This window comes from Lithobates pipiens, unplaced genomic scaffold (genome assembly GCF_037356315.1).
Source record: "Lithobates pipiens isolate NorthernLeopardFrog02 unplaced genomic scaffold, aLitPip1_a1.2 Scaffold_8, whole genome shotgun sequence".
In the NCBI taxonomy this organism is placed as follows: domain Eukaryota; kingdom Metazoa; phylum Chordata; class Amphibia; order Anura; family Ranidae; genus Lithobates; species Lithobates pipiens.
The window spans coordinates 432,101,999-432,114,848 of NW_027507903.1; the positions used below are offsets into that span (position 1 = coordinate 432,101,999).

Below are 12,850 nucleotides of genomic sequence, written 5' to 3' on the forward strand. Positions count from 1 at the left end.
ACTTCAACACTCCTTTAATTCATTTTTCTATCTAGGCCACTGCAACAGCTGTAGAGTAATTTATCTATGTCACCTGGTACACTCCACTCTATTCATATCGACAAGGGAAAAAACACCAAAAGATTGGCACTGATTACTGCCAACACAGTGAAACTCTGCATTCAACCACAAGGCAGTAAAATAAACAGAAGAGGCCATGTTGGTGGCTGGTCATGCCCAGACATTGTCTTTCACAATGCAGCCAAAGAATTAAATTAAAGAATTAAAGGGCTTGATTTATTAAAATGCCAGATTTTATGTACTAAGCATTATTGTAAATGATCTTAAAGGGCAAGCTTGACATTTACCAAGTTGTTAAAAAGTGTCAAAACTACCATACTGTAATATACAGGTTGTTAAACTATGTTTTAAAGGGTACAATATAAACTTCATATTAAGGATCTATTTCTATCAACTGCAGCCTTGGATGTGTCTCCGACTCCACTATCCACATCTGTCATGTGCAATTTTTGGCAGGTAGCATTAAATATTCTAAAGCGAAGAAAAAAACTAAACGTTCTCCATAGAAATGGAAGGCTGGCCTCTAAATGGTTATAATCAATGATGTGCTAGGTTCAAATTGTACACTCTTGCAAAAAAATAAAAATTATGTATATTTCCACAATTAGAATGTTCACTTTAATATTCACATATTTAAAGGAAATATGAACGGAGATAAATAAGCTTCATACATGCAATTTGTGTAGCCAAAGTAGTTTGGATCAACGAGTCAGATGTTATTGAACGACTGCATTACATGACAACCAAGAATCTAGCATTTTAGAGTTGAGGCCAGCGATGGAAGCCTACATGTTTCTCTTAGTATAGGTTTCCTTTAAGGTTTTGCAAGATAAACAAATGCACATTTGGGTTTGAAGTTGAACTATATGTGATTACACAGTCTATTAAAAATATAAAGTTATGTCTTTCTTTTAGAATTAAAAAAAAACACACACATGTATGAAACAAACACACATAATTAATTACCCAAACAGTCTTATTTTATTTGTTAATAATTTAGCATCAAAATGGCAAAAAAAAAAACAAAAAAAAAAATCACTCTGTGTTATAAGCCTTCAAACACATATTAGCGAAAACCCTAATATGGGTCATTGATGATATCTATTGATCCACATAATTTAATTTTTAATAATGGGATGCCAAGTCTGAGGGCACAGAGTCTGAATCAATGCTGGCACTATCGGGAAACACTGTGAAGAAAAGTGCAGTTGACAAGAAGCCAAGCAAGTCAAAATATGGCATAGTCATTACTGGAACTACATGGGCATACAGAATAAAGAACAGAAACTTAATTAATGGAAGGTTCACAGTTTGCAACATTTAAAGTCTAACTGGAGGATATTTGGAACCCCCTCCCACCCCTCCCTCCAATTAACCACTGGTATGAAAAAAAAAAAAAAACCTATCCAAAATCCCATTTTACTTAACTGAAGCCATGGTTGCAATACAGTCCTCTCCTCTTCTATTTACTTCCTGGGGTCCTTTTACTGGTGTCCACATCACTGCCTGCTTGATGTGCACACCTCTTATTGGTGGAGGCAACCCAGTGGCCAGGTCTAATCTCATAGGCTCCAGAAGCAAAATAACTCTTGGGTGCAGTGAGGAGACTAGTGCCAAAGAAGTAAACAAGCAGGGAAAAATGCTTGGTCCCAAGGGTAGGATATCAGCCTTGCTCATAGAGGAAACTGTGGCTTTGATCCATTACTCTGCAGGGAGGCTTTGGAAGAGCCGTTTGGAATCAAGACTAAGGAGTAAAGTAACTGATGCACAATGCACTTAGGTTTCATGTTTTTCTGGAGTTGGGCTTTGACCAATCAGTCACATTCTCAGGAATAAACCTCTTGTGCATCACTACTGCAGGAAGCAAGTTCTATACAGGGCTGAAATCAAATTTTCTAGGTGGAAGCCAGCCTGAGTGACATCAGATCCAGGCCTCCTGATATACAACTGTTTTACAGAGACGTGAAACAGCAAAGCAATCCACATTGTCCACATCGTGTCTTTCCACTTTAGGGGCGATCCAGGCTAATTTACAAGTATTTATGCCACTTAGTAACTTCTTTTTTTTTTCTCCAAGTTTCCATATGATCATGATCAAATATGCTGCTTAAACAAATGATTAATACAAACATGTGGCTTCTTGTTGTCCTTGTTCTCAGGTCCACAAGTGCTATTCCTGGTGAAGTCAAGGAAGCAGGCTGCACTGCAGGTTTCCATCATAAGGCAGGTTGTGCTATAGTCTTTAAAATTGAGGACAAATTCTAGCAGATCAGATCTTTCTCTTCCATCTCAGGAGTGGAAATTCATTTCTTATACAAAGTTCTGGTTAAAGTGAAGAACGTAACTCCTCAACCTCTCCCACATTATACAAATGGATGCTTACTTGAGTCTTGTCAGACTTGCCTTTCCTACAGAATATTCTGCTTTGGGTTTTCGTCATCTGGACAGAAGAATTTGAGTTCAGACACATTCACAGATCCGACTCTGCCTGAAAATCATACCCTTTCACCCAAACGTACTTCCTCAAATTACAAGGCATTTTATCACGTGACAAGCCTCTGTTGGAATCTAGCATAAGATTTTCTTGAAAGACAGGCAATATGAGGCTTTTTTTTTTTTTACCATTAATGATTGTAAAGGGGTTATGACAGAAAAGGTGATCGCCTGGCGTTAGATGTAATTTATAATTTGTTAAGAAGATCCAAGACATCTGGATGTGTGTGCAAGCAGTTCACTTGTATGTTCTGTTTTGTTGATGCTAAAAACGTAGTGGTCTACGCTTATTAGATTTTAGTTTGCAATCACACCAAAGATTGTGGGGCGGTGCATGTAAGTGTGGAAGTTGTTGGTAATGATCTGAGCAACCCATGAATCCCCCTGATTGATGAATGTACCAGTCTGCTAACGCTGCATTAAGCAATTAAGTTAAAATGTTTTAACAGACCTGTTTAGCTCCTCTCTGATGAAACGCGCTGAAATTCCAGAAGCTCTATTTGTTTTCTGTTTAACCTGTATATTACATGTAATTTTGTTTTTTTAACCCCCCCTTTTTTTTCTCTTTTTTTTAACTTGCAGCCATTTTAAATGACAAACATGGGACAACTGTAGATAAAGATGTATTGTGTGTATATATTTTTTTTCATTTTGCCCTGACATTCGGGTCTACAATCCAGAATTAAGGTCAGTTATTTCAGGGTATCAAAATGTTCAACATTTAATAGTTTCCTTTACATCCCCAGATTAAGACAACAACAACAAAAAGATATTATAGACAATTGGCAGAGCTCGGTCATTAGGAAACAAATGAATATTCTTCTCCATATAGCAATGTGTATGATAAGATGACATTGAAAGTTACATTTTTACAGACAAAATATTCCAAAATTTTAAATACTCAGCCAAGCACAGCATCTACCCTTTTTTTTTTCTTTCTTAACAGAAAGAATTTATTGAAACATTCGCAGCGTTTTACATGTAAATAACACAGAGGATACAACTTGTATTTTAGCAACACATGGTAATGCAGTTATAAAACTATTATAGACACCTAAAAGGATCAATATTGAGAGACAAAATGGGTCACTCATGAAGTATCCAGACATTTACCCTGAGATAAGAGAAAAAGCTATTTCATAATATAACCAGTACTAGTCAAGTAGCAATCAGCCATTGAGAAGGAAAAGCATTAATATGAGAGGAGGGGATTTGGGGGGAAAAGGAGACAGCATCTACCTTTATTTTATTATACCTAAACCCAAAAACTGTAGTATATTGCCACTTACCAGTCCATAGATGTGATTACTGCATTTGGTTTCTTTTTTCAAGCTTTTTTTTCACCCAGCGATACCGCAAAAAATATGCTTCCAGTCCACTCATTTCCCTATTCTATCTATAGGGAAGGGGCAGACATGGTTATTAACTACTTCCCTACCCGCCCATTGTCATATGATGTCCGCAGAAACACTCTGTCCTTCTCCAGGTGGGCATCATATGATGTGCTTCGCTACCCAGCGATATAGGGGGCGCGTGCACCTTCGCGTCACTCGGGAGCCAATGCGTTTGCCTGGTGGCCATGATGTCCGATTGCTGGTGACAGAACAGGAACGTGGATCTGTGTGTGTAAACACATAGATCCATGTCCTGTAAATGGAGAGGAGACAGATCGTGTGTTCCTAGTATATAGGAACACCGATCGGTCTCCTCCCCTAGTCAGTTCCCTCACCCCACAGTTTGAATCACTCCCTAGGTAAAACAGTTAACCCCTTGATTGCCCCCTAGTGTTAACTCCTTTCCTGCCAGTGACATTTATACAGTAATCAGTGCATATTTATAGAAAAATCGTCCCAAAATAGTGTCAAAGTGTCCAATCTGTCTGGCGCAATCACGATTAAAAAAAAAAAAAAAAAAAAAAAAAAAAAAATCGCAGATCGCTATTACTAGTAAAAAAAAACAAAAAAATCATAATAAAAAAATGCCATAAATCTATCCCCTATTTTGTAGACACTATAACTTTTGCGCAAACCAATCAATACACGCTTGTTGCAATTTTTTTTTTACCAAAAATATGTAGACTACTACATATCAACCTAAACTAAGGAAAAAAATTGTTGTTTTTTTTTCCTTTAATTTGGAAAACTTATTATAGCAAAAAGTTAAAAAATATTGTGTTTTTTTTTTTCAAAACTGTCGCTCTCTTTTTTGTTTTTTTTCGGAAAAAATAAAAAACGCAGATGTGATTAAATACCACCAAAAGAAAGCTCCATTTGTGGGAAAAAAAAAAATGATAAAAATTTAATTTGGGTACAGTGTTGCATGAGCATGCAATTGTCATTCAAAATGTTACAGCGCTGAAAGCTGAAAATTGGCCTGGGCAGGAAGGGGGTGAAAATGCCCTGTACTGAAGTGGTTACACAGGCTGAATTTCAAACACATCTGCTTTTGTTCCTCTCCATTACATAGTGAATTCATAGGACTAGTGGCATACACAAAGATATCTTTTTGTGTGTCCTTTCGATTTTTTATACTTTTGGAGTATAAATTCTCTGTCCCTTTGGATTGTATTGTAAAGTGCTATGCAAACCGAGCTAAATAAACCCTGTATAATAATAATAATAATAATGTTGTAAAGTGCTGCGCAAACTGTTGGCGCTATATAAAACCTGTATAATAATAATGTATTTTACGTTCACGGGGAATTGACAAGGAAACTGAATTTTCACCAAGATCAACAGGTGATTTATGTACTTAATGTAAATATTCCCAATATGAAAACTGAAAATGAATGCAGCCACCACATCTGAGGACTGATATAATGCAATATATTGGATTTTGATCTTGGTATTAAATATGTTAAGTTTAATACAAAACATCAGATGCTTATTATGCATAGGACTGTGAGGAGAACATCCTCAGTCCGTGGAGTGTCTGCAATTAAAATTAATAAACAAAAAATGAAAAAAGAATAACACAAGAGGATGGGGCATTTACACTCTTCTTGTCCCTCAAACTTACTTGTCACAGCTATATTGATTTCTCCTGTCCTTGGAGTGATCTCTCCTTCATGCGGCAGCTGAGATATCGCCGAAGAGCGCAGTGATTCCAGAATCAACGATCCTTCGTCCACTGGGTCACTTGGTGCAGATCCCCGTGTGCTTGGCTGACTCCTGGTGAGTCGCTCTACATCGAATGCTACATTCTCACTGCATGGCACATTAGTCTGAAAAATAAACAAAAGAAATAGGTTACATTAGAAATGTTTATGTGCCTATTTAAAAGAGCACTCCAGGCAAAACCGTCAGTCATAAATATGCATTGAGAATAGCTCTTTAACTGTGTCTGTTTTTGGATGTATTCCGCAGAGGAGAAAGCACAGTGCCTGTAGCAGGAAATTAAGCATTTGTCAAACAAATGTCCCTCCTGTCCCATCTGGTCAGTATTACATTTTAAACACCTAGGGCAACATCTCACATTTAAATGCGCATAACCTGATTTTAGAAAGGTTTTTTTTAATCAGAATTACAATTCTCCTGTAAGAGGGAATTGTAAACTGTTATGAATACATACAAAAGTACAGCAATAAAACCAATCAGGTGTCACCTTTCAGCAGTCACAGCGATGAGAGATGATTGCCGACTGATGTGAAGGCTTACTGCACTTTGTACATTGTTCTGTCAAAATATATACATAGAAAACTATAAATAGCAAACTGTTTCCCTTCTGGAAAGTGTAAGGATATCATTAGGTTATTAAGCATACAAAGATCAGAGACCACAGGCTAAGTAAAGATCTTTGATGTAAATCAGACTAATCATAATCTTTTATTGCCGCTGGTAAGTTATGCCTTTTAATAAAACCAAAATGAAAGCTAAAGCTGGCCATACATGGCTGGCACTATTGAAGAGCAGGTGGAAAATTATTGCCAAACAATGACTGCATTATTTTAGATCCAGTCACTGTTCGGATATTCGGGCTACTATAGGTGTCGTTGCTGACCAGGGAGATTTTTCATGGATGGGGGAATCAACTGATCTTCTCTGGTTCAGTCCATGTACTGAAAAAGAGAAAGCAAATTATGTATGGTTAGCCTAAAGCTGGCCATGCACTGTTCATTCAGCAACACATTCGTTCACACACAAACTTGGTGGGTGGAGGAATCTGTATACTGACAACAGCACCTTTTGCTGTCAGAATACACTGATCAGCAGCTACAGCTGACTGGCTGCAGGTGCTGATCGAGGAATATTTTCCAATATGTCTCTTCAACAGAAGTCAATCAAACAAAAGCAGAGACAGCCACACACTGATCGCAATTCGGTTTGAAGATCACCTGTTTGTCCAGTTGGATTGTGCATCTCGGTGGGGTCATAGAGCTTTCATAAGCTATGTTGGTTGACTACTTATCCAAATGCCCAGGTGTGATGGCAGATTAAAAAGACTTATGAATGTACAAATAGCAAAGGGAGATGGCAATTACATCAAGGAGGGCCTGAGTTCCATCCAATCATTTTCATGAGAAATATATTATTGTGCAGTTTGGACCAATAAGAGATTCCCCAGTGATAGCAAAAGAGGGGGAGAGTGAGAGAGAAAGAGCGAGAGAGAGATCCATAACACCAATATCAGGGTATAAGGAAGAGGGCTCCTTTAGGCTCGGTTCACACAGGGGCGGCACGACTTGCAGCGCGACTCACAGACGTGACCTGCACACGATCAGCGGCGACTTGCAAAACGACTCCTGTATAGAAGTCAATGCAAGTCGCCTGAAGTCGCCCCAAAAATAGTACAGACACCTTTTTTCTAAGTTGGAGCAACTTGAGTCGCTCCTATTAGAACGGTTCCATAGTACAGAACGGAGCGCGACTTGTCAGGCGGCGAAGTCGTCTGGACAAGTCGCTCCTGTGTGAACCGGCACTTATACTGAAAAGAGGGATCTTAGGGTATAATGAAGAGGGCTCCTTAACACCAGAGCAGGTCTGTCCCAGGAGGGGCAAAATAACACAAAGGGGTGGTCTATATGCTGGAGTGGACTCCAGTACATTGGGAGGACCTCTAGACCCCTGGGTGTGTGTATTGGCGAACATGTCAATAACATCAAGAAAAGACTTAGCCCTTGTACACACGATCGGAGATTCTGCCGGAATGTGTCCGATCGGAGCGTTTTGTCGGATATTCCGACTGTGTGTGGTCTGCATCGGACTGTTTCCGTCGGACCAAGTTTTCCAACTTGCCGGAAATATTTTCCGACAAAATGCTCCGATCGGACATACTCCGATGGACAAAGTGCCATGCATGCTCAGATCAAATTCCTAGACCAAAGCTATTGGCTACTAGCCTGAACGTAGTCCCATCGTAACGAAATAACGTCATCACGTGATGTACAATCGAATTTTCCAACAACTTAGTCCGACCGTGTGTATGCAACATCACTTCCGGAATTAATCCATCGGAATTACTCCGACGGATTTGGTTGTCGGAATCTCCGATCGTGTGTACAAGGGCTTAGGTCTCATAGTGTATCTAAACACTGTAAACCCACACATAATGCCAATCAGTGCCCACTAGCAATACCTGCCAGTGCCTTCTAATCATTGATGATAAATCAGTGTCATCTAAGTGTCAGTCAGTGCCACTCTTCAATGTCCATCAGTGCCGCCTATCAGTGCTCATCCATGCCCATTAGTGTCCACCTATTGGTGCCCATCAGTGCCGCCTATCAGCACCCCTCAGTGCCACCCATAAGTACCAATCAGTGCCACCTATGAGTGCCCATCTGTTCCGCATATCAGTGCCACTTATCAGTGCCCATCAGTGCTGCCTATCAATGCCACCTCATCCACGCTCATCAGTGCCACCTTATCAATGCCCATTAGTGCAGCTTCCTCCGTGCCCATCAGTGAAGGAGAAAACATAAGTTTTATAACAGAAACTAAGAAAATCTTTTTTCTTCAAAATTTTAGTCTTTTTTATTTGTTTATCAAAAAATAAAAACCTGCAGAGGTGCTCAAATACCACCAAAAGAATGCCCTATTTATGGGAAGAAAATAATAAAAATGTTGTTTGGGTAAAGAGTAGCATGACCGCGTCAATTAAACACCGACAGCGCCGAAAGCTGAAAATTGGCTTGGGCAGGAAGAGGGGAAAGGGGTAAGTGCCCTGTATTGAAGTTGTTAATTTAAAAGATTTATATCCCCCCCCATTACCCTATATATAGCTTCATGTCTGACTCCTAGGTAACCACTTGTCTACCGGGCACTTTTACCCCCCTCCTGCCCAGTCCAATGTTCAGCTTTTAGCACTTTGAATGACAACTGCGTGGGGTACCCATATAAAATTTTTATCATTTTTGTCACACAAATAGAGCTTTCTTTTGCTGGTATTTAATCACCACTGGGTTTAAAAAAAGAACAAAAAAAGACTGTAAATTTTGAAAAAACAAAAATAAAAAATATTTTCCTATAGTTTGGTATACAATTTTGCAAACAGGCCATTTTTTTTAATCACTGATGTGCACAGGTGAGGCTACACCGATGGGCACTGATAGGCTGAATTTTATTATATATTTTCATGTGACAACACTGAAGAAATTACATTTTGCTACAATGTAAAGTAGTGAGTGTACAGCTTGTATAACAATGTAAATTTGCTGTGCCGTCAAAACAACACCACAGCCATTAATGTCTAAACCGCTGGCAACAAAAGTGGGTACAGCCCTAAGTGAAAATGTCAAAATTGGGCCCAATTAGCCATTTTCCCTCCCCGGTGTCATGTGACTTGTTAGTGTTACAAGGTCTCAGGTATGAATTGGGAGCAGGTGTGTTAAATTTGGTGTTATAGCTCTCACTCTTTCATATTGGTCACTGAAAGTTCAACATGGCACTTCATGGCAAACAACTGAGGATCTAAAATAAAAATTAAAATTATTGCTCTACATAAAGATGTGTGATATATAGAGGATGCTATGAAGTGGCTAATTGATTCAAAAGCAACAATATAAACCTGAATAATAATGCACATGTGCACAGTGTAAAAAACCCACAATAAATAAATTGATGACACGATAGACTCAAACAATTGTAGCAATAAAGATTAGTAGTCCAAAACAATCAGTTCATAGTAGTCTGAATAAAACGAAAATTCTTCTGTGTAAAACAATCTTGCAACGAAGTAGTGGAAAATCCTTCACCAACCACACCATAAACGACACCCAACGTGTGCTGAATAATGGATCTGCTTACCAGATAAATTTGACCTCTTTACTTAAAAAGAAAGTCAAATACCGCTTTGGCAGGATAATGCCTGCTCACATATGAGGAGTGGAAATTAAAAAAAAACTTCCTCCCCGGAGTTTAGACATGAGATATATGGAAAACACAATAGCGATCTATAGCATAATTCTATTTAATAGGAGGAGTAAAACATACAAAAAAGCCAAAAGGCTGTTTACAATTATTTTCACTTTTCTACATAACGATGGCCTAGGCCAGGGTTATGCAATTAGCGGACCTTCAGCTGTTGCAGAACTACAAGTCCTATGAGGCATAGCAAGACTGACAGCCACAACAATGACACCTAGAGGCAGAGGCATGATGGGACTTGTAGTTTTGCAACAGCTGGAGGTCCGCTAATTGCATATCCCTGGCCTAGGCTATAAGAAGATTGCCAAGCCCTGAAACTGAGCTGCAGCATGGTGGCCAAGACCATACAGCGGTTTAACAGGACAGGTTCCCCCCAGAACAGGCCTCGCCGTGGTGGACCAAAGAAGTTGCGGTTCATGTGCTCAGTGTCATATCCAGGGTCTGTCTTTGGGAAATAGATGTAAGAGTGCTTTCAGCATTGCTGCAGAGGTTGAAGAGGTGGGGGGTTAGCCTGTCAGTGCTCAGACCATATGCTGCACACTGCATCAAATTGGTCTGCATGGCTGTCGTCCCAGACCATAAGCTGCACACTGCATCAAATCGGTCTGCTTTGCCGTTGTCCCAGATGGAAGCCCCTTCTAAAGATGATGCGCAAGAAAGCCCACATAGTTTGTTGAAGCCTAAGAATATGGATTACTGAAACCATGTCCTGTGGTCTAATGAGACCAAGATAAACTTATTTGGTTCAGATAGTGTCAAGAGTGTTTAGCAGCATTCAGGTGAGGAGTACAAAGACAAGTGTGTCTTGCCTACAGTCAAGCATGGTGGTGGGAGTGTCATGGTCGGGAGCCGAATGAGTGCTTCCGGCACCGGAGAGCTACAGTTCATTAAGAGAACCATGAATGCCAACATGTACTGTGACATACTGAAGCAGAGCATGATGTCCTCCTTTCGGAGACTGGGCCACAGGGCAGTATTCCAACATGATAATGAACCCAAAGACACGATGACCACTGCCTTACTAAACAAGCTGAGGCTAAAGTTGGTGGACTGGCCAAGCATGTCTCCTGACCTAAACCCTATTGAGCATCTGTGGGGCATCCTCAAATGGAAGGTGGAGGATCGCAAGGTCTCTAACATCCACCAGCTCTGTGATATCGTCATGGAGGAGTAGTGGAAGAGGACTCCAGTGGCAACCTGTGAAGCTCTGGTGAACTCCATGCCCAAGAGGGTTAAGGTAGTGCTGGAAAATATTGGTGGCCACAAAAAATATTGACACTTTGGGCCCAATTTTTTACATTTTCACTTTGAGATGTACTTACTCACTTTTCAGCAGTTTAGTCAAATGAAAAGGTATAATAAAATATTTACAAAAATGTGAGGGGTGTACTCACCTTTGTGAGATACTGTGTGTGTGCATGTATATATATATATATAAAAAAAACCTTCACTATTTCACAGTATGACTGAAAACCTTATATTAGTGATTATCTGTTTTTTGTTCTATAAAGGCTGATTTTTGCTTTTTAACCCCATCATGACAGGTGATGCAAAAAACATGCTGCTGCTACTAAATGTCTTGGTCACAGCAGGCGTATCAAGCTACCTGCCTAGGACAATAGACTCTGTCATGCATATTATATTATCAGCAAAACAGTGTTTTAGGTCTTTTTTTTGTTTAACCGCTTGCCTACTGGGCACTTTCACCCCCATCCTAACCAAGCTAATTTTCAGCTTTCAGTACTGTTGCACTTTGAATGATAATTGCATTCGGCACTGTACCCATGTGAATTTTTTTTTTTTTTTTTTTTTTTTAAGACAGGTAGAACTTTCTTTTGGTGGTATTTAATCACCACTGGGTTTTTCATAAACAACGAAAAAAGACTGAAATAAAAAAAAGTTTTAATTTTTGTTATACAATTTTACAAATAAGTAATTTCTCTTGTTCACTGATATGTGCCGATGAGGCTGCACTGATGAGGTGTTTACATGGTATCAGCTGTGATTGGACACAGCTGAACATATGGTAAAGGGCCGCTGCGATTTGCCCTTTACTGCGATCTGTGCTCAGCAATGTCCAATGATACAGTGATCACAGAGCACACCCTGGGGGCAAAGTTCTGAAAGGAGATCAATAGATGCCCTCCCAGAAGTAGATGACCATGCTGTAGCCGACCTTTCAGCTATAGCATGGTTGTCAAGTGGTTAACTAAAAATTTTGATCTCTCAGTCTGATGAGGTGTATCAGATTCAACCTCTAATAGTACATCTCTCTTCTGTTATTCTCAGAGTGATTTAGATATTCTTTTTCCTAAAGGCTCCTTCACACGGATGCATCTGTGTACGGAGCCCGCTCTGCTCAGTGGGGGATCGCTCCGTCTACTACGTAGACTAATCCCATTCATCCCACAGAAGGACAAAGCAGTGGTAGTTGCTTACAACTTGTACAAAACACGGTGGCAAGGCCGATAGGTAAAAAACCCTGGGAATCAATCTCCTCTACCCTGAGGAACCTACACTGGCTAACCGTAAAGAATCGGATCACATTCAAGACCCTCTGCCTCACCCTCAAACGCGTGCATGGAGACGCTCCTCAATACCTATTCGAGAAATTAAAACACTACACGCCCAACCGCAATCTTCGATCCTCTAACAAAAACCTCCTCCTCGTTCCCAAATCTCGGTACAAATCTAAGGGGGAACGGAGATTCGCTGTCCAAGGACCACGGCTATGGAACGCTTTACCAACCAACATCCGCTTGGAAGAAAACCTCCAGGTCTTCAGAAAAAAACTCAAGACCTTCCTCTTCTAGAAGCTGGACAACAAAGCTCAGCACAGCGCCTTGATGCGATTCAGTTCGCTTTGAGCGCTATACAAATTATTCATTCATTCGATGCCCGCTGAGCAGGAAGATGACAGGTCCGACTCTGCACAC

The 12,850-nt window shown here is 40.0% G+C and overlaps 1 protein-coding gene across 4 annotated transcripts in view; it reads right to left on the reverse strand.

The window, feature by feature from the left end:
- RNF130 (ring finger protein 130) overlaps positions 1-12,850 on the reverse strand; it is a 552,857-nt gene that overhangs the window by 85,042 nt on the left and 454,965 nt on the right. For all 4 annotated transcript variants that reach the window (XM_077474312.1, XM_077474313.1, XM_077474314.1 and 1 more), the window contains exon 7: positions 5,572-5,776. In XM_077474312.1, the coding sequence (XP_077330438.1) occupies positions 5,572-5,776 (205 nt within the window). The remainder of the gene's footprint in view (positions 1-5,571; positions 5,777-12,850) is intronic.